At 38.2% G+C, this 24,709-nt stretch overlaps 1 protein-coding gene across 1 annotated transcript in view; it reads left to right on the top strand.

The window, feature by feature from the left end:
• LOC105482779 (chloride channel accessory 2) overlaps positions 1-18,674 on the top strand; it is a 35,977-nt gene extending 17,303 nt beyond the window's left edge. The window contains exons 9-14 of the mRNA XM_011743110.3: positions 209-315; positions 2,580-2,804; positions 5,380-5,650; positions 8,660-8,830; positions 11,440-11,673; positions 13,178-18,674. Of these exons, the coding sequence (XP_011741412.2) occupies positions 209-315; positions 2,580-2,804; positions 5,380-5,650; positions 8,660-8,830; positions 11,440-11,673; positions 13,178-13,620 (1,451 nt within the window). The 3' untranslated portion in view covers positions 13,621-18,674. The remainder of the gene's footprint in view (positions 1-208; positions 316-2,579; positions 2,805-5,379; positions 5,651-8,659; positions 8,831-11,439; positions 11,674-13,177) is intronic.
• Positions 18,675-24,709: the final 6,035 nt, after the last annotated feature.

Genomic DNA, 24,709 nt, shown 5'->3' with positions numbered 1-24,709 from the left:
CTCATGGACAGAATAGCTGAAACCACTTGCCTAGGGCCACTTACCATGTAGTTGTATAGGGTGTCAGGCAAAACAAGTCAAGCATAGCACCCATTTCCCCAAAACAAACACTCTAATGCCAAGAAAGTTTGTTGGAAAAGGCCTAACATTTTTATTTTTGTTTTATTTTACCCATTTTAATAGTGAACATCCCTATCATGTATTTCAGGAGGTTTAAAGTTCTTTGTTCCAGATATATCAAACTCCAATAGCATGATTGATGCTTTCAGTAGAATCTCCTCTGGAACTGGAGACATTTTCCAGCAACGTATTCAGGTCAGAATTTTCTCAATGTTATATTTCCAGGTGGGGAGTGGGAAGGGAGAAGGAAACAAGGAAATTGACGAATTGTGCTACTTGCTTCATTAACCTTACTTGAATATGTAACAGCCTGTGTATGAAAGGCTTTTAAAAGGCTGCTTGGCATCACCAGAGCCAGGCTTTCAGCCCTAGGAGCCATTTACCAAAATTGCCACCTCAGCTTTTCAAAGTCTACGAGTGGAGCTTGCTCCTTCCTTGTGGCTCAAAGTGCAGATGGGGGTGTGGCAGAGGCAAAGTGCAGAAGAAAAATAAGAAACTGTGAATTTAGTTTTAGTGTCGTAGTAACTTTCCATCAATCAGAATTCACCTTATTTTTGCTTCTTCAACATCTTTGAAGCTCTTCCTTGTATAAGGGGTATCAACTATTTCATTAAATTCTAACTACCACAAATATCTAAATATCTCTTTGACTACCACAACTTACATGATTTTGCTCACCAAAGCTTCCTCTAGTTAAGTTATTTTTATAGGGCCATTTTTTTTTCTTTCCAAAGTACTTTAAAGATATTTTGGACATAACTGAATAATGTTTTGAACAAAATTTCATCTATAGTTTCCTCACAGATGGCAAGTGTACCTGCCAAGTTAATGGCTTGATGTGACCAATGCAGCCTGTCAATTCTTGTTAGGAAATATTTAACATGAAGATTATATTTACACAGTGAAGGCAATAACCACAATTCCATAATAAGAAGTAAAAATGTGAATTACAAATGACAATATCTAGTACAGATTAGGCTATAATTGGTTCTTCTGATAATGCTCAATCTTTATGCCCTGTGACTTCCTCTTCAATAATATGGAATAAAAACAATTGTTTTAAAAAGTAAAAAACAAATTTAAAAAAATATTATTTGTATGGGATCAAATTAGCCTTAACATTCCCAAACTTGTCCCCCTCCCCAAAAGCTGTTGAAGTCATTAGCACCACTGGCCTGAGGTGGGAACTACATGTAAATCCCCTTCAACAGCCCAGGGCCCAGCATAGCATGTGGCACAGAAGTCAGCAATCCATAAGTATTTCTTGAATTGACTTGAACAAACAATTCACAATGCCTTTGCTGTTATCCACCAATATAATTTTACATGCTTTGCAGGTTTCAGCAATTTAACGAAGCATTACTAATGTGTTTATTTAATAAATGTAAATTTTCAAAGTTATTTAGAGACTTGTAGCCATTGGAAATACATAGTGATTAAATGCAGGGGCTCTGGTGTCAGGACCACTGGGTTTTATCACAGTTCCACCTTCTTGCTATGTGACATCGGCAAATTACTTCTCCAAGCCTACTCTTCTCATCTCTAAAATGTGGATAACAATAGTATTTATCACAGAGGATTTTTATAAGGATCAAGTAAGATTGTGAAGCCTTTAGCACAGTGCCAGGCAAACGTTTGTACTCTGTACATGTTACACATGCATGTGCAAACACATGGCTTATTGTGAATGGCTAAATAACTTTTTTTTGTTTGTTTGCGATGGAGTCTCACTCTGTTGCCCAGGCTGGAGTGCAGCGGCATGATCTCAGCTCATTGCAACCTCCACCTCCTTGCTTCAAGCAATTCCCCTGCCTCAGCCTCCCAAGTAGCTGCTGGGATTACAGGCACACGCCACCACACCCGGCTAATTCTTTTGTATTTTTAGTAGAGACAGTGTTTCACCGTGTTGGCCAGACTGGTCTCAAACTCCTGACCTCAGGCAATCCACCTACCTCGGCCTCCCAAAGTGCTGGGATTACAGAAATGAGCCACTGTGACCAACCTAAATAATTTTTTAATGTGGTAAAACCAAGCCAAAACCCAAGTTTGTATTTCTTTTCAAAATATGTAAAAGGATCTGGACAAATTATATACAAATTAATAAAATTTAAGCATATTCACAAATTAAAATTTTTAAAAGCTTGTTATTATAATTGCTGATCTGAGGCCAATGTTAGTTTGGATAAGAGATAACATGAGGACAACTAAAATCTCTTAATAAACAATGAAATGACACTTGCATTAACTACAACAAAATGTTTTATACCTACTGTACTTAAATAACATGCAATATTTTGCTTTGCAAAGTATTTTTATATGAAAAATGATGTATAACTACAGTACCTGTCAGAATTAAATTATTTTTATTTTTTCTAATTCATTGTTGCTTGTTATAAAAGAAAAAGATGGAATGATTATGCATACACCAGAAACTCTAATATAGATCTTCTCTTTAACAGCTTGAAAGTACAGGTGAAAATGTTAAACCTTACCATCAATTGAAAAACACGGTGACTGTGGATAACACTGTCGGCAATGACACTATCTTTCTAGTTACGTGGCAGACCAGTGGTCCTCCTGAGATTACGTTATTTGATCCTGATGGAAGAAAATACTACACAAATAATTTTATCACCAATCTAACTTTTCGGACAGCTAGTCTTTGGATTCCAGGAACAGCTAAGGTAGGTGTTGTGAGCTTGTTCCTAAGGACAACATTCTGCCAAGTTTATGATTTTCAGTTGAATTACATGATTAAATGCATTGTGTAAAGAAAATCTTGTTTTAATGTATCCAAAGTTTACTTTAAATTTATGAGGCCATTTTGTGAATATTAAAAATTTAAGAGGAATAACTAAAGTATATTCTCAGTTTTAAATATTAGATATCAAACACTTCAACACTGAAAATTAGTATTTCCACTAGTATTACAATTAAATTTTTTTCTAGCCTACATGTTTCTTTACATAATCCATATAAACACACTTTTCTATATGCTTAGAAAAAATCTCTACTTAGAATTTATAATTTGAATACATGCAATGTATATGGTTTTTAGCATCTACTGGGTGTACTGGGTCTTGTTCTAGGTACTTTGCAATAAAATGTCATGGTAAGAGTATAAACAAGATACTATCAGAACATACAAGAGGGTGGGAGGAAGAATGCTTCCTGGAAGCAAAGACATCAAAATGGAAATATAAGGAATAACGGGGCCAGAGGTGGGTATGACATTCTGGGCAAAGGAAACAGCACATAGAAAGACTCAGATAAAAAGAACATGACTTCATAGAACTAGAGTAGTTCAATAGAGTAGGGTAGTCTATAAGGTAGGGATGTAGGCAAAGGAAGGAGAGGGGAGTAGTAAGGCTAGACAGATAAACAGGAGCTGTGTTAGCAAGGGCTTTGCACAACAGTAAAGTGAACAGGGGCTTGAATCCTGAAATGAAAGGGAACCACTAATGGTTCTAAGGAGAATTGTAAGTTGATCAGATTCACTCTTGCACTGCCTGAATTCAGTGCCTCCTCACTTGCTGCCCCACTCACTGCTGCTGTTGTTACTGTTGTTGTTGTTGTTGTTGTTGTTGAGACAGAGTCTTGCTCTGTCACCCAGGCTGGAGTGCAGTGGCACAATCTCAGCTTACTGCAACCTTCACCTCCCAGGTTCAAGCGATTCTCCTGCCTCAGCCTCCCGAGTAGCTGGGACTACAGGCACTTGCCACCATGCCTGGCTAGTTTCTGTATTTTTTGGTAGAGATGAGGTTTCACCATATTGGCCAGGCTAGTCTCAAACTCCTGACATCAAGTGATCTGCCTGCCTCTGCCTCCTGAAGTGCTGGGACTGCAGGTGTGAGCCACCGTGCCTGCCACCCTCTCAACAGCCCCTTAACTAGCCTCTTTGACTCTAAACTGCCATCCTCCAGTGCATTCTTTACCTCTATCAAAGTGATCCTTCTGAAGCACAAATCAGTGTGTCTCTTGTTCAAAACCTTGTTGGTGGTTTCAGAATAAAATCCAAGTGGTAACTCTTACATACCAGACCCTTCATGTTTTGGCTTCTACCCAAGCTTCTCTCTTAACTTCTTCGATGCTCTGCTCCTATGGAACTTTTCTCCAAATTCATCATGTTCTTTTCACACCTGTGTATAAGGGCCAGGGACAACTTTACCTACTTCTTGCTCCCCTTGCCTGACCTCTTGGTCTGGATTAGATGCCCTGTATCGAAACATTTATTGCACTCAGATAACTTTTTGATGTGGAAGTTCCTGCCATGCATCTGTCACTAATGTTATGATTCAAACAAACAAACAAAAAACATGGTGCTTGAATCATGACTAATGGAAAATGGTGAAGCTCATGAATCCCAATGAAGAAAGATGTCTAGGGTGTGGTGCATCTTAATTCTCCACGCTGAGTTACACTTCAACCCCTTGCTTTTCTGTTCTTCCTTCTGCTTTGTTGTGTTTCTCTTGTTACTTCTGGGGGTTTGATAAGGAGCAGCAGCAGAAGTCAGGAAAAAGCAATATAAAGTATAGCTTAATCAAAAGGATGAATTTCTTCTATATTATAATTTTAGTCTTTTTCTTTCAGATTTTCTTTTTTGTCGGTTTTTCCCAGGCAGATAGGCAAGAGTGGTGTTTAACAGTATTTCTATAAATTACTCAAATTAGATATTGTATAATCCTGACCTATTAAAAATAGTAGGTCCTTTTCTTGGTCCCTAAGAGTGTATGTGTTTTTTGCTGATTGAGATTTCTGAGTGTGGAGTTTTGTGGGAAGTGGAGTGAAAGAAGGATATTGTTGCCTTTTTAGTCCATGGTGCCCACATAAATTATAATATAGGTCCACTTAATTTGATGTAATTTTCTCAGTTACGAAAAGAAATGAAAAACATTTAAACTCCTTTTTGGGGAAGGGGCTCAGATTAATATCTGTAAAGTACTTTGAAGCTGGACACTATTATTGTTATGTTCTAAAAATGGGAATCAAGATGTATCCTCCCTCACTCCAAATAAATCCGAGGTGTAATTCCTAAAGAATCACCTAGAAAGAAAGGTGACTTATGCTATGAAAGCCATGTAAATATGAATTTATTTATCCCTTAACCAATGCTACTTTTCCTGGCATCTTTTTGTAGTATTTTTAAAAGTGTAACATCAACAAAACAAGAGCAAAATTCTCCAGCAGCTTAGATGTATGCTTTCGAATTAGGGTTGATTTTTTTTCACACTTTCCAAAACAATAAGACTTGTTTTACAGCCTGGGCACTGGACTTACACACTGAACAATACCCACCATTCTCTGCAAGCCCTGAGAGTGGCAGTGACCTCTCGTGCCTCCAACTCAGCTGTGCCCCCAGCCACTGTGGAAGCCTTTGTGGAAAGAGACAGCCTCCATTTTCCCCAGCCTGTGATGATTTATGCCAATGTGAGACAGGGATTTTATCCCATTCTTAATGCCACTGTCACTGCCACAGTTGAGCCAGAGACTGGAGATCCTGTTACACTGAGACTTCTCGATGATGGAGCAGGTAACAAGGAATGTCTTGACATTTTATCATGTTCTCAACAGCTCTTATGATATGATGCGGTAGTATCCATATTAAGCCTATCTGTAAGATTCCTTCAGTTCAGTAATTTTTCTTAATCTTACAATATTCTCAAATTCTCATAGAATCACTGATATTTCCATGTTAGCATGGAAAAAGAGAGTCCTCTTGAGGATCCTCATAGTGTCTATGTTTGAGCAAAGGGTGGGAGGCAGCCGCTGGACACTTTGGTCCTGGCTTCCATTTGATGAGGTCATACGGGAGCAGGCTTCTATGTCCTTATGACATACTTATATTCCTCTAAAAGTCACCAGCTTTATTATTCACTGAAGTAATCAGACTGGACTGTTAAAGTAGGAAATGAAAATCAGAAGGGAGGTGCAGTGACAGTGAACCCACTTTTTCCCTTTGGACCCCAGTTGTGAAGAAAAAATTGGAAACTGAACTTGTGACCCATAAGATGACCCTAGACCCAAGAGGCTGGGTTGATGAGAGGGCACAGCTCATTTCTAGCACAGCCACTGCCTTTTACATATGTGATTTGGTCCCAAGAAGACCCAGCCTGCAAGTCTAGAGGAATCAGAATAGACAAAAGCTCTCATTCTGCACATACAGCGTTCAGAGCCAGGTCATCATACATTATAGATGGTACAACATCCAGCCAGGTAAACAGCAGCACTTGGGCTCCTTTGAAAAACAAATTCCTTTGTTGTTCCATCTTTCCTATTTGGTTATTTTCCTAAACTACATTCTTAGAATGGCGGTAGACCTGCCTCTGTTGGCAGCCCGAAGTGTTTGATCTACTAACAAAATTATATTCTTTTGCTCTGTTGTTTCAAAGTTCATCTTTTTTCAAGAGTCTTAAGTTCGGTAGCCCATTAGTATCTTGCCATGGCAATCATGTATGATGTGCAGGAAAACAAAAGTTCATTCAGAGGGTTTTGGTTCAAGTCCACCTCAGGGGGATACCAGAGAAGTCTTCTTGTTTTGCCTATTGGATTGGATCCAAATGAACTTCTCATGCTCTGATGGCTTATCCATGGTTGTACCTTTCAATTTTTGTTTATGGTCCAAAAATACACTTTTGTAGAATGTTTCTCTCTTGCCCCACCCTGTGGGCTGGCCTGGAGAACAGAGCCTACTCTCCTAGGGAAAATCATCTGATTCAGCTCAATAGGCTTTTATATTATTCCCTGGAACTATTTTATTTGCTTGCTATCTAAATGTATACCCTAAAAAAAGAAACAATAAAAAACACTGCTCAGGCATCAAAATGTAAATTGTTTCCCCTCCAATCAATACCTAACATGTATGTACACAGTTGTTTAATACTTACTTTTATAATGGAAGCAGTATTTATCTGCTCAGTAAATGAACTATAATAAAACTTATACCTCTGAAATGATTTACAATTTAAAATGTACTTTTTCATGCATATTCTCAAATAATCATCACAACAACCCTGCAAGATAAGTTATCTCCATTTTATAGATGAGATAACTGAGGCTCAGAGACATGAAGCCTCATAGCTACTAAGTGACAGATGCAGGCCTTCAAACCAATTCCTCTGTCTCCCAAGCCAATGTTCTTTCCCCATTTCTTTCTGCCTCAGTGATTAAAAGAGGTGGCAGTGGTGACTTTAATATGGAGAGATTTTCCTTTGTAATTTCTCAACAAAGATAAACTTTATTCATCATTAAACCACTAAATACCAAGATTTGATTTTTTTTTTTTTTTTTTGAGACAGAGTCTTGCTCTGTCGCCCAGGCTGGAGTGCAGTGGCGCGATCTCAGCTCACTGCAAGCTCCGCCTCCTGGGTTCACGCCATTCTCCTGCCTCAGCTTCCCGAGTAGCTGGGACTACAGCACCTGCCACTATGCCTGGCTAATTGTTTGTATTTTTAGTAAAGACGGGGTTTCACCGTGTTAGCCAAGATGGTTAAGATTTGATTTCTTACAACAGACAAAAAAGAATTCTAAATCTCCCTTGATAATAAAATGTTTAGCACTTCTTATTTCATTTAAATATACTCCTGTTTTTCTTATGTTAAGGAGCCCTGCCTCTGCAGTGGGGAAGAGGGAGATGGTGGGGACACTTTAGCAATGATACACTGCTGGTGTACAGCACTGTGTGTGTGGTATGAAAACTGAATTGACCTCTAGGATAGAGGACAAGCTGCTTGCCCAATATGACCACCTGTACTTGAATGGCAAAAGTGATCTATACTTGGGCTAAGCTGGACTTCCCTCTGCTGCCCTGGGGTCTAGGCCTTCCTGCCACTGAGTCATGAATTTGGCTTGGAATTGAACTGCTCTCTAAAGATCAACACAAAAGGAAGGAAGTACATCACTGGCTAACCTTTCAGAATGCCCCCTGAAGCAAGGCACAGTAGATGCTATCAAATTCTGTCAAATTCCAGGTCATCAAGCCCCCTAGAATCTAGAAAAACAGTTCCAGATACCCTCTAATGAGGAAATTAAGTAATTTCACACTATTTTATAAGCAACCAAAGTTTGTATTTATTAAAGGTCCCTAATCAAGTGACTTCAGGGCATTCATAAACCCTTGAAACTGTAGGAAAATGTGTATATGTGCATATATATTTATTTCCTAGAGACAAAATAGCTTTTCTTAACATCTCAAAAGGGTCAATGACTATAAGCAACCTGAAGAATGTGCTTGATTTCTTAAAAAAACTAGTATTATTTTCAATGATAAGAACAAGAATGTTAAAGGTGATGATTAAATGTTTTATTAGCATGGTACAACTTATTCACCTTTAGAAAATCATTTTTCTGAGGTAAGAAATTACAGGGAGAAATTATGGACCCATTGGATTTTTTATCACCTGAGAATATAAAAAGTAGATAAGAGCATGATCATATACCTTATATAGAAAGAATAAGGGGAGTAAATCTCATTTTTAATGACTTAAATATTAGTAATCTACTATGATAACAAGTGTTGACACTGTGTTTTTTATATATACAGGTGCTGATGTTATAAAAAATGATGGAATTTACTCGAGGTATTTTTTCTCCTTTGCTGTAAATGGTAGATATAGCTTGAAAGTGCATGTCAATCACTCTCCAAGCATAAGCACACTAGCCCACTCTATTCCAGGGAGTCATGCTATGTATGTACCAGGTTACACAGCAAACGGTAAGAACCATTAGCACTGTTATTTGAGTAACATCATTTCATGTACATATCTCTGATGGGTATATGTGTACTGGGGTGGCAGGGAGTGAGAGAAAGAAAATTTCAAAAGTCTTTACACTTAAGTCCATACATAATTTGTTGACTGTTTCTTCAGTCCTCAGTGATTCGTGGTAGGCAGGTAACAGGAAGGCAATAGGTAATGTCCACAGATTATACCTACCTTTATTTTAGTCGTTATGTTGACCTCTTTCTTGTTTCATCAGAATTACTAATAGTTAATTTCTCAGTTCCTGCTTCTGTGTTTCCTCTATAGAGGTTTAGGCAAGAGAAAGAGGCAAAAAGTTATTAGCAGTTGAAAGAAGGAGGCCAACAGCCCAAACAGTCCACACAGGAAATGAGTTCCTAAATAAATATGAACTTGGATGTTACAGACAACTAAGTGATCCTGAAGATGTTTTGTTTTCCTTCAAGAAAAAAATGCAAAATAAATGGAAGATATTTATCTTTTTAACACCGTTATAATAGTTCCTGATAGGAAGCAGTGGTTACAGCACAATAGACAAACAGAAATATGTCATGCTATAGTCTTTGAAAACAATCTCAAAAAAGACTTCTAAGCATTTTTATTTCCAAAAATGCAGATTCTTTATAAATATTATTCATGTATTTTAAAAGTTATAACTAATCATTTGGACTATTCCATAACATGACTCTATCCTTTTTGTTTACTTTTCAGTCCTCATTCTTTCTGACCTCACCAGTATCAAACACAGCCAATTGATCCCTCTTTTGTCATTTCCTGGCTTCTGTGATACCTCACTCTCTTAATTACCACTTATTTTCCGGAATTTTTTATCAGGCTCTTTTTCCAGCTCCTCGTTTTCTACCAGGCTGTCTGTTGGCTGAGTCTGAACCTTCTTACTTTCCCGTCTGGAGCCACATTTCCTGGCTTTGAAACCCAGTTCCTCCATTTACTAGCTGTGTGACTTTGGGCAAGTGACTTAGCTTCTGTGTGTCTCAGTTCCATCATCTAAAAAAATAAGGGTAATAATTGCCTTCCTCATAGCCATGTTGGGAAAATTAAATATCTGATACATGTAAGGCCTGAGAAAAGTGCCTGGCACATAGAAGGCACTCAGTAAATCCTACTTATCATTACAGCAATAATTATTATTAATCTCATTAATCTGTATGCCTTTAATAACATCTATCTGTGTATAACCTCCAAATTCATAACTTTAAAATTATTACATTTAGCTAAAATCTCTTTTTTAAGCTTAAAATCCAGATCTAAATGGCTCATTAACATCTTGAATTAGATGTTGTACAGGAATCACAAACCTTGTAATTTAATTTTTGGTCTTTTTCTCCTTAGCCTACTTCTCCTCCCAGCTTGCTCATTTTAGAAACCTGGAATTTTTTTTTTCTTTCATTTTAAACCAGGTTTCTCTTCTTCACTATTCTATATTCATATCCATCACCAGCTTTTGCTTGACCTCTGCAGAAGACCTCTTGAACTGCCTCTTTCTTGCCCCCCTCTCCATGCCATTTCCCATCCCAAGCTGCTATCTTCTCTCATCTGGACTATTGAATGGGTAAGTGGCCACCTTGTTGCTTGCTGTGCTTTAATTCATTCTACACCAAGCAGCCAGAGTGTTCTATTAGAAAGCAAATATAATTTTGTCACTTCCCTGCTTCCCTACAGCATGTAACATTAAAATCTAAAACCACATTGAACCATGAGGTCCTGTGTAAACTTCTCTCCTGCCTCATCTCAGATGACTCACTTTGCTTTTAATTTAGCTTTTCTAATTGAAACCTCTTTTCACCTCAGGATTTGCTGTTCTCTCTACCTAGAATGTTCTTCCCACTCTTCTTTACCTGGTCAGTTCCTACTCAACCTTTAGGAAGCCTTTCAATGTTACCTCTTTGATACCACTCTAAATTATAGACCCACTTTATTTTCTTTCATAGCATCCTGCCTTCCTTCCTTCTTACACTTATCATACTTTGTAAATATGTGTTTATTAATGTGATTAACATGACTATAAATTCCATGAGGGATACTGTTTTGTCTGTAATTATTGGTACAGCATATGCCCTCAATAAATATTTACTGAGGCCGGGTGCAGTGGCTCACGCCTGTAATCCTAGCACTTTGGGAGGCCAACGCGGGCAGATCACAAGGTCAGGAGTTCGAGACCAGTCTGGCCAACATGGTGAAACCCCGTCTCTACTAAAAATACAAAAATTAGCCGGGCGTGGTGACGGGCACCTGTAATACAAGCTACTTGGGAGGCTGAGGCAGGAGAATTGCTTGAGCCTGGGAGGCAGAGGTTGCAGTGAGCCAAGATTACACCACTGCACTCCAGCCTGGACAGCAGAGTAAGACTCTGTCTCAAAATAAAATAAGTAAAATAAAATAAATATTTATTGAGTGAATAAATGGATGAATTAGTGAGCAAAGGATTGTACAAATACACTCAGTTATTCTAAAGATGTAGTAAATAAAAAAAGGTTTAAGAAAGTCTCACCGTGTCAAGAACAAGCTATTCAGAAGCTTTGTAATTTGTCGTTTTGCCTTTTTTTTTTTTTCTTTTTTGTCTCAGGTAATATTCAGATGAATGCTCCAAGGAAATCAATAGGCAGAAATGAGCAGGAGCAAAAATGGGGCTTTAGCCGAGTCAGCTCAGGAGGCTCCTTTTCAGTGCTGGGAGTTCCAGGTGGCCCCCACCCTGATGTGTTTCCACCATGCAAAATTATTGACCTGGAAGCTGTAAACGTAGAAGAGGAATTGACCCTATCTTGGACAGCACCTGGAGAAGACTTTGATCAGGGCCAGGGTAGGTTTGCTTATTTCATTACCTATTTTTCCATAAGACAGCATTTCTAATAACTAGGGGCTAGTTGAGTGAAAATAGCTTTGGGGTTTTAGAACTGAAAAAGGTACAGAGGATTGTTGTGAAAAGCTCTGAGTTGCTGATAAGGCTTTAAATCCTGGAGTCCCAGAAGGACAGTGTGTTGCTACCCCTGGAGTGAGGAGGCCCTGGCTAACTCACTGATACTAATCTCTCAGAAATCTTGACTAGAAGCATCAACACCATGTGTTATGGTATCTGTTTAGTAGAAATGGGCTCTGCACTACAGAGCGTGTGCTTCCCAGTACTGGAAGTGATTTCTTTCTGAAAGCTGGGTAGTAAACATTTATTCATATATTTATCAGTAGGCTTCGGGGAATTTTTTGTGTAACTCATGCAAACCTTGGTGCATTTTTGTTTCCTACTTCTGGCCGTTATTTTTGTTAGGAAGGCTGGGACCGGTCCCCTGATTCAGGGCTTTCTTATTCTTGCTTGGGCAAACATTGACGGAGTACCTTTCTCTACTTTCCCTTTTCTAAGGCTTATGTTAACTTTCAGGCTTCCACCTCCGTTGTCTTTTTCCAAATTTTTTACCCAATTTTCACAACACCATTTATTAAGAAATTTTATTTTTTCCCCCATTAATTTGAATTCCACCTTTGTCATATACTAAACTTCTGAATGTGTTTTGGCCTATTTTTTGATGTGTCTATTCATGCATCAGTAAGTACCACAGCGTTTTAATTATTGAGGTATTATAGCATTTGTATATTTGGTAGAGTTAGTCTTTCCATGTTGCTATTTTTAGACTTTATATGTTCAATTTGGTTGCTTAATTTCCATATGAATTTACAATAAATTTGACTAGTTAAAGCAGAAATGAAGTATTTTAAATAAAATCACATACCAGGCCGGGTGCAGTGGCTCATGCCTGAAATCCCAGCACTTTGGGAGGCCGAGGTGGGCAGATCACCTGAGGTCAGGAGTTTGAGACCAGCCTGGCCAACATGGGGAAACCCCGTCTCTATTAAAAACACAAAAATAAGTCGGGCATGGTGGCGCATGCCTGTAATCCCAGCTACTTGGGAGGCTGAGGTAGGAGAATCACTTGAACCCGGAAGTTGGATGTTGCAGTGAGCTGAGATGGCACCCCTGCACTCCAGCCTGGACAACAGAGCGAGACTCCATCTCAAACAAAACAAAACAAAACAAAAACAAAAACAAACAAAAAAATCACATAACATTTACAAAATAACTTAGGAAAAAAATAACATCTTTTATGTTGAATCTTGCTTTTCAAAAAAAAAAGTCCTCAGGTTTTAATGAGTCTTTGTGTAGTGTTTTAAAGTTTTGCTTGTATTCGTATTTCTCGTTATGTTTATTTCTAAATATTTTGACTTTTAGTTGCTGTTCTCATTAGTAATTTCTAATAAACTGGAAAATATACTCAAAGTGACTTAATTTTCCTATTTATATTTTTTAATTTCAGCTACAAGCTATGAAATAAGAATGAGTAAAAGTCTAGAGAATATCCAAGATGACTTTAACAATGCTATTTTAGTAAATACATCAAAGCAAAATCCTCAGCAAGCTGGCATCAGGGAGATATTTACATTCTCACCTCAAATTTCCACAAATGGACCTGAACATCAGCCAAATGGAGAAACACATGAAAGCCACAGAATTTATGTTGCAATACGAGCAATGGATAGGAACTCCTTAAAGTCTGCTATATCTAACATTGCCCAGGCATCTCTGTTTACTCCCCCCAATTCTGATCCTGTACCTGCCAGAGATTATCTTATATTGAAAGGAGTTTTAACAGCAATGGGTTTGATAGGAATCATTTGCCTTATTATAGTTGTGACACATCATACTTTAAACAGGAAAAAGAGAGCAGACAAGAAAGAGAATGGAACAAAATTATTATAAACAAATATACAAAATGTCTTCCTTCTTAGATATAAGACCCATGGCCTTCAACTACAAAAACATACTAACAAAGTCAAATTAACATCAAAACTGTATTAAAATGCATTGAGTTTTTATATAATACAGATAAGATTTTTTACATGGTAGATCAACAAATTCTTTTCGGGCAGAGATTAGAAAACCCTTAGACTTTGGCTATGAACAAATAATAAAAATTATTCTTTAAAGTAATGTCTTTAAAGGCAAAGGCAGGGTAAAGTTGGACCAGTGTCAAGAAAAGTTTGTTTTATTGAGGTGGAAAAATAGCCCCAAGTAGAGAAAAGGAGGGAAGATCTGCATTATAACTGTCTATGTGAAGCAATCATTTAGTTACTTTAATTTTTCTTTTCTCCTTATCTACACAGAACAGGTTGCTTGTTTACAACTGAAGATCATGCTATATTTTATATATGAAGCCCCTATTGCAAAGCTCTTTACCTCTTGCTATTTTGTTACATATATTACAGATGAAATCTCACTGCTAGTGCTCAGAGATCTTTTTTTCACTGTAAGAGGCAACCTTTAAAAATATGGGTATTACCCTTGTCTCTTCATACCAGTTTTGTAAAAAAGGTCTATTGAATTTATTTGTTTATAAGTTTCTACTCCCATCAAAGCAGCTTTCTACGTTACTGCCTTGGGTATTACTGTATGATAGTTATAGCCCTTATAATGCCTTAACTAAGGAAGAAAAGACGTTATTCTGAGTTTGTTTTAATACATATATGAACATATAGTTTTATTCAATTTCAACCAAAGAAAAGGTCAGCAGAGAGATACCAACCTTTGGAAATGATTAGCTGGCTCTGGTTTTTGGTTAAATAAGAGTCTTGAATCCTTTCTCCATCAAGAGTTACTTACCAAGGGCAGCGGAAGGGGGAAATAGAGGTCACAAGGAAATAAAAATCATCTTTCCTCTTTCATTTTACTCCTTCCTCTTATTTTTTAAAATGATTATCGAACAATAAAATCATTTGCCTTTTTAATTAAAGAGTTTAAAACTTTATTGAAGAATATACATAATAAGGTAGACTAGATCTAAGTTTTATAACCAGGACCAATTAAGAATAAAAATTAGATTATGTTTTACGGTAGTGGAGAGGGAAATGTGGGGAAGTGGGACAGGAAGAAAGAGACAGCATGAAGCCCTAAATGAGAGACTCAGACCAGTGCTGGGGAGAAAAACAACCAGCAACTCTCTCTACCCAGGCCACCTCCTTGTAGTTTCTACTGATCCAGTGTCTGGCCTGTTACTTTCTAAGTCTCACAGTGCCTACATTTTCACAGATGAAAGCTTCAAGACCCTTGCAGCTCAATTCCTAGCTGGCAGTCAGTCCTTCCTCCCTCTATCGCTATTATACTTGCTAGCATGGAATTTGCTTCTCTCTAGTTTCAAACTGGGCTAGTGAAGCACAGAGATGGATTGTAGTGGGTTTCAAGTTCTCGAATATTTTCCTCATTTTACAGACAGGAAAACGGAGGGTTGGGTGAGTAATTCAAAGTTTTACACTTGTTAATGGCAAAGCTATACAAAGGAAGAGCCAGGTTCTCCGACTACTCCTTTACTCCTATTTAAGAAGGTGTGGGCAGATGCCAGGGTTTCTACCTAGAGGTATTTAACTGTTTCATGATAAGTTCGCAGGACAGCAGATCTAGCTTTAAAGAAACCTGGTAGGTTTTGCTGTTGATGTTGTTGTTGTTTGTCTTCCATTTTGTGGGTACAGGAATGGAACATATGGACTTAAGTCCAGAAATCAGTGAGTATAAGAGGCAAAATTAAGGGATTCTAACGATATTAAAGTAACAAACAAATATAACAGTGTAGAAAGAGTGATCTCATGAAGTGTGTAGGGTAAACACTGTTCAGTGGTTGTAAGGAGTGAAAATATTAAACAAAAAGAAAGATGTAGTAAATGTGGGAAAACACAGATTTAGAGATTCCAGCAATCAATAGAACAGAGTCATAGTAAATGCCCTGTTGATTCTGTATACCTGATTTAAAAAAAAAAAAAAAAAGAAACAATAGGGCATTTGGCCAAAAAGAATGAAAAACTATGATGTGCTCACTGGTCACTAGTGGAATACCATGATGTCAAAACATGTGACATCATTAACAATTTGACCCAAGATTGCCAGAAAAGGAAGACTGTGGGCCAGATGCACAGTTATCTGAGAGAGGGAAGAGAAGTCTGTGGAATTAAGCAATATGGACAGATACTATTTTCAAATTCCAAAATAGTCATTGTTATGTAGTGGATAGAAATTTGTTCTGGAAAGTGAAGAGAACATCCCCCCATTTTTTGCCCTCTTCTTTTAGGGATAGTAGAGGAAGATTAAATCTCAATGGAAGAGAGACAAAAGTAAGGGATGGAGGATTTTTAAGAGCTGCTAATATAGCCTATGCACTGAGCAGGTCACTGTTTGTGTGGACACCATTGACTGTCATAAAAGTACCTTTGTACTTGTATGTTAATAACAGAAAGTCTTCCAAAAAAAATGTTGTATATGCTTTATCTTTTATTACTATGCAATTATTCTTAGAAGAGTTAACCCCTAGATATAGCTTACATTTAAAACTTAATGTGACACTGATAGTAAAGCTGCTCATATCAAACTAATCCTCTTACAAATAACAATTATAATTCTGGAAAAAAATGTAGAACACAATTCTTGAAGCAATGGACACTGACAAAAGCAGATAGAAACTGAAGGAGATATGACCCTTAAAAGGGGAGAATAAATAGAGATGAGATACACATTTAACCAAATTTTTCCCCAAAGGCTCTCCCTAGTTTGCTCAGAAAATCTGGATAGCGCTCAAGCTGAAAGCAGCCATCTTCCCAGGTTGACAAGTCAGAAGTAAGCTATCTGGGTGTCAGAATAGTTGCAAATTGAGGAAGGAAATCCCAAAAAGAAGCAACCACAAAGAGGAAAGTCCCCAAACTTGTATCCTCTCAATCTGAAAAAAAAAAATAACAAATTTGATTTAAACTATCAATCCACAGATCTTAGATGTTCAAGTGAACCTAAAATAGAAAACACCTAGGCATATCATACAAATGGTGACTGAGTACTCATCAGAAACAATTGAGGCCACAAGACAATAAAATAGCATTTTAAAGTGCTAAAAGAAAATCTGTCAACATAGAATGATTTCAAGCAAAAATGTCTTTCAAAATGTAGGTAAGTAGAAGCTAATTTTTGCCAGCAAGAAATACCAAATAAATTTCTTCAGGCTGAAGGAAAATGATGTCTGATGGAAATATAGCTCTACAGCATTGAAGGGTTTTTAGAAATTATAGGCTGGGTGCAGTAACTCACACCTGTAATCCTAGCACTTTGGGAGGCCTAGGCGGGTGGATCACCTGAGGTCAGGAGTTCGAGACCAGCCTGGCCAACATGGTGAAAACCTGTCTCTACTAAAAATACAAAAATTAGCTGGGCATGGTGGTGGGTGCCTGTAATCCTAGCCACTCGGGAGGTAGAGGTAAAAGAATCACTTGAACCCTGGAGGCAGAGGTTGCAGTGAGCTGAGATAGCGCCACTGCACTCTAGCCTGGGAGACAGAGTGAGATTCCATCTCCAAATAAATAAATAAATTATAAATAAGTAGGTAAGTATCTATGCTGTTGGTTTGCTTTACCCAATTCCTTTAAAAAACAATTAACTATGGCAGAAATAAAAACAATATATTGTGGCATTAATTACATGAAGAAGTATGATATAAGATAATAAGGGCAAAATGAACATAAAGGTGACAAATGGAATTACAATATTGAAGGGTACTCTCATTATACATAAAGTGGTATAATATTAATTCAGAGTAGACTGGGATAAGTTAAGGATGCACATTGTGACTTTTTTAGCACCCATTAAAAATAGAGAATGGAGGCCAGGTGTGGTGGCTCACATCTATTAGCACTTTGGGAGGCATGGGTAGGAGGATTGCTTGAGCCCAGGAATTAGAGGCCTGCTGGGGCAACAAAATGAGATCCTTCTCTACAAAAAATCAAAAAAATTAGACAGGTGTTGTGGCACATAACTGTAGTCCGAACTACACGGTATGCTGAGGCAGGAGAATCACTTGAACCTAGGAGGTCAAAGCTGCAGTGAGCTGTGTTCATGCTACTGTACTCCAGCCTGGATGACAGAGTGAGACCCTATCTCACAAATAACACATAAAATAAAAATATCTAAAATAAAAATATGCTACACATCCTACAATGCACAGGACAACCCCTGTTAGCAGCAGTTAACCCACATGGGTCTGCAGCAACTAAATTCTTGCCCCCTTGAAGGAAAGAATTTGACCGAGGAGCATAAGGCAGAGTGAGAGACTGAGGCAAGTTTTTGAGCAGGAGTAAGAGTTTATTTAAAAGCTTTAGAGTAGGAACAAAAAGAAGTACACTTGAAAGAGGGCCAAGTGGGCAACTTGAGAGATCCAAGTGCCCTGTTTGATCTTTGACTTAGGGTTTTATACGTTGGCATGGTTCCGGGGTTTTGCATCTCTCCTCCCTTGATGTTTTTCTTGGGACAGGCTGTCTGCATTCACAGTGGCCTGCCAGCACTTGGGAGGGTAGCATGCGCAGTATGTTTACTAAAGTTGTGTGCATGCTCATTTTAGGCATCTTTTTCCTTACCAGTCGAGTGTTCCTAGAGGAAGGTCATTTACCAGTTAAACTCCACCATTTTGCCTCTTAGTGCACATGCTTGAGTCCACCCGCCCAGTTCCCGAGGTCTTATTGGGAAGCAGCTGATCACCAGCTTCGGGTGTTTTCTATCTATTGAGAAACTACCTTCTCCTGGTGCTGGCTGCAACCAATTATTGTTTTAGAAAGACAGTTGAACAACTGCCTGACCATCACCTGATGGCTGCCTGACATTCCTGATGGCGGGTGGGGGGTCTGTCTCCAGTCCTACTCATGTCTGCCTAGCTACCTACTCTAACACCCCTACAACAAAGAATTATTCAGTCAAAAATGTCAATAATGCTGAGGCTGAGAAACCTTGCTTTCTAAGGAGGAAGAGAAAGAGGCAAGGATATTTGATACACAAAGAAAAGAAAAAGTGACCTTATTGAGGGGGAAAGCAGAACAAGAGTGTGAACCAGATCTAAATAAAGCTGATAAGACAAAAGAGAAGAAAAAATACATTTAAAACAAAATTAAGATGATCCATAATGGAGGACTGTATGTATAAGACTGGTAGAAAATCCGCCTCATGAAAAATAAAGATGGAATGTATACAAAGTTGGGTGGATGCTGCATTATGTGTTAAGATCTGCAAATGCAAAATGCAGGGAAACAGGAAGTAGAGGCAGAGGGAAGTCAGATGAGCAGCAGGCTCTGAAAGAAAGAAAAATCCGATTTCTCGTGTATGTATGCATTATAGGAAGTTTAATGCCAGATCTGGCACAAAAAAGAGATGAAATAAGGTATGAAAGGGATATATCACAGAGTACACGGTGATAGAGAAACACTCAAAGACATAGACACACAGGCATGGGGGTGATTAGAGCTTGTTCCCAAAGATCAAAAGCCATGCCTTGGTCCAAAAATCCCTCCTGCCCTTAGAATGAGTAGCTCTTATCAGCAAGATGGTTCCCGAAATGGGTGGAGAGTGACCTGGATGGTGGCCACTTTTATTTCCCAGTCCCTCTCAGCTACAAGCTGCTGATTCTTATCAAAAAGCTGCTTTCTGACAACTGTTGCCTCAAGGACCCAGGAAGAAGGAAGCTATCCAGCACAGTGGGCAATTACTTTCTATTTCCCTAGCTCTGTGTAGCGAAAGCAATATAAAAGAACAAACATCTAAAAGGAGTATGTTTTAAATTGCCATGATCTTACTTCACACTAACATAGGAAAGAAGAAGCAAGAACATGAAGAAGATAAATGGTGGAGAGGGGCCCCAGAAGATTGCCATTTTTACAGTTGAATGCACAGGCTTTCATAAGAAACCAATGAGGGCTCGGTATCTCATTTGCATAAGGCATGACTTTCTGATAGCTCCACCCTGTCCTCCTAGTGTGCATGTGGACCCTTAGCTTGAGTTACTCCATATTGCTTTGTTCCTCTTACTGCGCATGTGTTAGCGGACAGAATTTTCCATTGCAGGCATGTCTGGGAAAGTCACCTGTGTAGCCTTTTTTATCTGTGCAGTTGTGGGCATGTCTTAGGCAAGCCCCTCTGTGCAAGCTCCCTTATCTATGTCTGCAGGTTGCTCTTTTGTTTGAAAGAATTCAACCGAAGACCCACCCTAACTGCCTACTTGACTGGTTTCTTCCTTCCTTCTCTCTCAAAACATCCCCTTTGCTCTCTGAAGCTCAGCTGAAAAATCAACTCACAAAAGGCAGATTAGTTGGAGAAATGGCATACAAATTTATTTAATGTGCACATTATTTAATGTCCAACAGAGTTCAGAAGCTTGTTTACCATCCTGGCAAAACAGATTATCAGACAGGGGAAAGAGGAATATAATATATTAGTGTGTGTGTGTATATATATATATATAACATTTATATTAGTACATATTAATACTACAGGCAAATTAAATTAGAAAGCAAAAATAAATCAACTAGAGAATCCCAAAATGTCTGGAAATTAAGCAACATATTTCCACATAACTCATATGTTAAGAAAGAACTCACAATGAAAATTAGAAAACAGTTTGTAATCCCACCACTTTGGGAGGCTGAGGCAGGCAGATCACTTGAGGCAGGTAGTTCAGGACAAGCTTAGCCAACATGGCAAAACCCCATCTCTACAAAAAATACAAAAATTTGCCAGACGTAGTGGTGTGGGCCTGTAATCTCAGCTACTCGGTACGGTGAGGTGAAAGAATCACTTGAAATCGGGAGGTGGAGATTGAAGTAAGCAGAGGTTGCTCCACTACACTCCAGCCTGGGTGACAAAGCAAGACATTGTCTCAAAAAAAAAAAAAAAAATTTATATTCTGTCTGTATACACTCTGCAACAGTTTTTATAAGACTATTTTTTAGTTTCTTAAATTTCCTCCTGACTGTTGCTTTAGCTTGTCATATAAATTTTGATACACCATATTTTAATTATCATTTAGTTCCAAATATTTTCTAATTTGTGTGTGTGTGTGTGTGTGTGTGTGTGTGTTTTGAGACAAGGTCTCACTCTGTTACCCATGCTGGAGTACAGTGGTGTGATCTCAGCTCACTGCAACATCCACCTCCCGGTTTCAAGCAATTCTCCTGCCTCAGCCTCCTGGGTAGCTGGGACTACAGGTCTGCACCACCATGCCCAGCTAATTTTAGTATTTTTTTTTTTTGTAGAGAGAGGGTTTCGCTTTGTTGGCCAGGCAGGTCTTAAACTCTTGGACCCAAGTCATCTGCCTGCCTCAGCCTCCCAAAGTATTGGGATTACAGGCGTGAGTTACCATGCCCAGCCTCAGAATATCCTTGATACTGATACTTGGCAAGGACACTACAAGAAAGGAAAAGTACACACCAGTCTTATGAACAAATGTGCAAAAATCCTAAGCAACATATTAGCAAATTGAAAAGGATACTACATCACGATCAACTAAGATTTACTCTAGGAATGTAAGAGTGATTTAACATTGAAGAATCAGTCATTGTAACTCGTCATGTTATCAGAACAAAGAAGAAAAATTATATACTCATCATAATAGATGTATAAAGAGCATTTGATAAGATTCAACACCTATTCATGATTTAACAACAACAACAACCAAAAAAAAAACACCTCTCAGAAAAGTAGGAATAGAAAAATACTTTTTTTTTTTTTTTAAGACAGGGTCTCAGGGTCTCACTCTATTCAAAGTGAGAGTGAGAGGCAGGATTGTGGGAGTACAGTGGCTCTCCTGGCCTTAAGCAATCCTCCCACCCCAGCCTCCCAAGTAGCTGGGACTACAGGGACATGGCACCACACTTGGCTAATTCTTGTATTTTTTGCAAAGGTGGGATTTCACCATGTTGCCCAGTCTGGCCTCATACTCAAGCAGTCCTCCTGCCTTGGCCTCTCAAAGTTCTGGGATTATAGGTGTGAACTACTGCACCTGGCGCAAAGAGACTTTCTTAATCTGATAAAGGTATCTACAAAATATCTCTAGGTAACAGCATACTTAATGGTAAAATATAGAATTCTTTAGAATGTTTTTCTCCCTGAGATTAGGAACAAGAAAAAAGATATCCATTCTCTTCACTATTCAATATTGTACCCAAGGTCCTAGCTAGTCCAATAAGAGAAGGAAACAAAAATATTGGAAAAGAAGAATCAATATGTTATTACTCACAGATGACACAATTATATACATATAAAATCCAAAAGAATCTACAAATACTAGAAATAAGTGAATTAAACAAGTTCACTAAATTTAAGGTCCATACATAAAAATGTATTTTATTTGTATATACCAGCAATAAGCAATTAGAAAATTGAATTTTATAAAAATACCATTTACAATAGCACCAAGAAAAACCCCTAAGAATAAATCTAATGAAAGATGCACAAGATACCTATCCTGAAACTATAAACCACAGTTGAGACAAATTAAATAAAACTTAAAATGAAGAGACACACCATCTCCATAATTTGAAATACACAATATCATGAAGATGTCAATTTTTCTAAAATTGATCTACAAATTTAATGCACTCCTATAAAATCCAGATTTTTTGTATGTGAAATTGACAAGCTGCTTTTAAATTTTATATTGAAATGCACCTAATGTAGCCAAAATAGTCTTCAATAAAAACAAATCTGGACTGTTTACACTACCAGATAATCAAGGTAAGGATAGTCACACAGACCAATGGAACAAGGAACAGAACAGAGAGTTCAGAAGCAGACCTGCACATCTGTAGTCACCTGAGCACAACAAAAGCACAACTGTAATTAAGTAGGGGAAATATGGTCTTTTCAATAAATGCTCTCGGCTTACTGGCTATCACAGAGGAAAACAAAACAAAACAAAAACCTTGAACCTTTCCTCACACCATACACAAAAATATTTTGAGATAGATCAGTATACCTAAATGTTAAAGGTTAAGCAGCAAGGCTTCTAGAATCATATATTGTATAATATCTTCATGAATTTGGGGAAGCTGTCTTAAATATGACACAAAAACATTACACATAAAAGATTAAATTGGACTGTACTAAAATTAAAAACCTCTATTCATCTAATGATACTGTTAAGGCAAGCCACAAACTAGTAGAAGATATTTTCAATGTATCTTTCAGTACAAAAGACTCAGTATCCAGAACATATAAAGAACTTCCATAAATCAATAAGAAAAAGAAAATTTAATTAAAAATTGTGCAAAAAAAACCTTGAAGAGACACTTCACAAAAGACCAATATGTATATAAAAAGGTCTTTAACAACATTAGTCATTAGGGAAAATGCAAATCAAAACCACCAAATAATATGACTATACTCTCAAGAAAATGGATACAGTTAGAAAGACTGACAGTACAACATACTTGGAATGTGGAATAACTTGAACAACCACTTGAAAAGTATTTGGGAGATCAACATAAGCTAGTATCAAAAAAAAACTTCATGCAAACACTTGTTAAAGATGGTAAGGGGTGGGGGCCATGGCGATAGGTACAAGGACCATTGTAAGGAGGTCTTGCAGTTGGGGAGAGAGAGTGGATTAACTCCAACTCCAATAAGGACAAGTGGGAATTTATAACCAAGGAGAAGGCTGGGGTCAGTGGATGAAAAATGCCTAAGAGGAAACATCAAGGATAAGGAATGTCTGGCTAAACTGACTCAATAGGGTTATTGCTGAAGGCAGGCCATGGTGGAAAGATGCTGAGAATGGTCAGATACCAAAGGTGGGGATTTTCCCTAAACTGACTTAGCAAGATTCTTGCTCAAACTGGATTCTGCAAGGACGGAGAGGGAAGCCCAAGGTCAGACCTAGTCAGAGAAGACTCAAGATCCTGACTTAAGTTTTAGTCAAAGGAAGGAGTCTTTGTCACTAGATAGATGTATACCCTGTCACCCAGCAATGTCACTCTTTGTATATTCGCAACTGAAATCAATGCTTACATCCATGGTAGCTTCATTCATAATAGCCCCAAACTGGAAATAGTCCAAATGTTCATCAAGAACAGGTGGTAAGTAAATCGCAGTATATTTTTACAATTGAATGCAATGGAAAAAGAACATATTACTGCTATATTCAACAACTTGGCTGAATCTCTTATAGAAAACATTATGTCACAGTAACCAAATGCAAGAGTACATATGGCATATTTCTGTTTATATGAAGTTCAAAAACAGGCAAAATTAACCTATGTGGCAATAGAAGTCAGAACAGCGATTATCTTTTGGGGGGACGGACTGGAAGGGAATGCAAAGGAAACTTCCAGAATGCTGGAAATATTCTTTGGTGAAAGCTTGTCCCTTAGGGTGCTAACTCCCTGCACCTCTGGTTTGTGTTATTTGGCCCATTTGGGCTGCCTCTGACAAAGCCAGATCCCAGTGCCATGGTGCAGTGCTTTATCTGAGCCAAAGCCTCCGCGCATCCATTTCAAGCTAGACTTGGGCACGGGAGAGAATGGAGGAGCTGCCCACACAGTCTGCACAGTGAAGGCCATGCTAAAGTAGGCCCTCTTCCTGGGGAAAGCTAAGAAGAAACACTGGTTTTAGGAGATGTGTGAATTTTAGCAGCAGCCAAGACTCTCCATTGAGCCAGCAGCCAAGACCCAACTTGCAGGGAATGCCAAGCAAATTTGGAGAGCACTTAAACTGGGTCTGTCACACCAGATGACTCCTGTCATAGGGAAATGCAGCAGCTGCAGCCAACAAGGGCAAGACAACTAAAGACCCCACTAAGGGATGAAAGGTGGGATTACCCCAACAAGAGAGCAAACAATACAGATCAGCCAAAATGCTGAGCAAAAGTGAGGGAAATAGGTGATAAAGGAGGGAGATTATAAATGTCTTGAGACCAGCTGTAGCAGCAGGCATTGCAATTTATTTCAATAACCCTCTTGCCTTATGCATTTGAGCAGATTGCAATTGACCACTACTTTGAAGGAGA

The sequence above is a fragment of the Macaca nemestrina genome, chromosome 1 (genome assembly GCF_043159975.1).
Source record: "Macaca nemestrina isolate mMacNem1 chromosome 1, mMacNem.hap1, whole genome shotgun sequence".
Lineage (NCBI taxonomy): Eukaryota > Metazoa > Chordata > Mammalia > Primates > Cercopithecidae > Macaca > Macaca nemestrina.
Note: the sequence above shows the minus strand (reverse complement) of the source record. Positions and strands in the feature narration are given on the sequence as shown.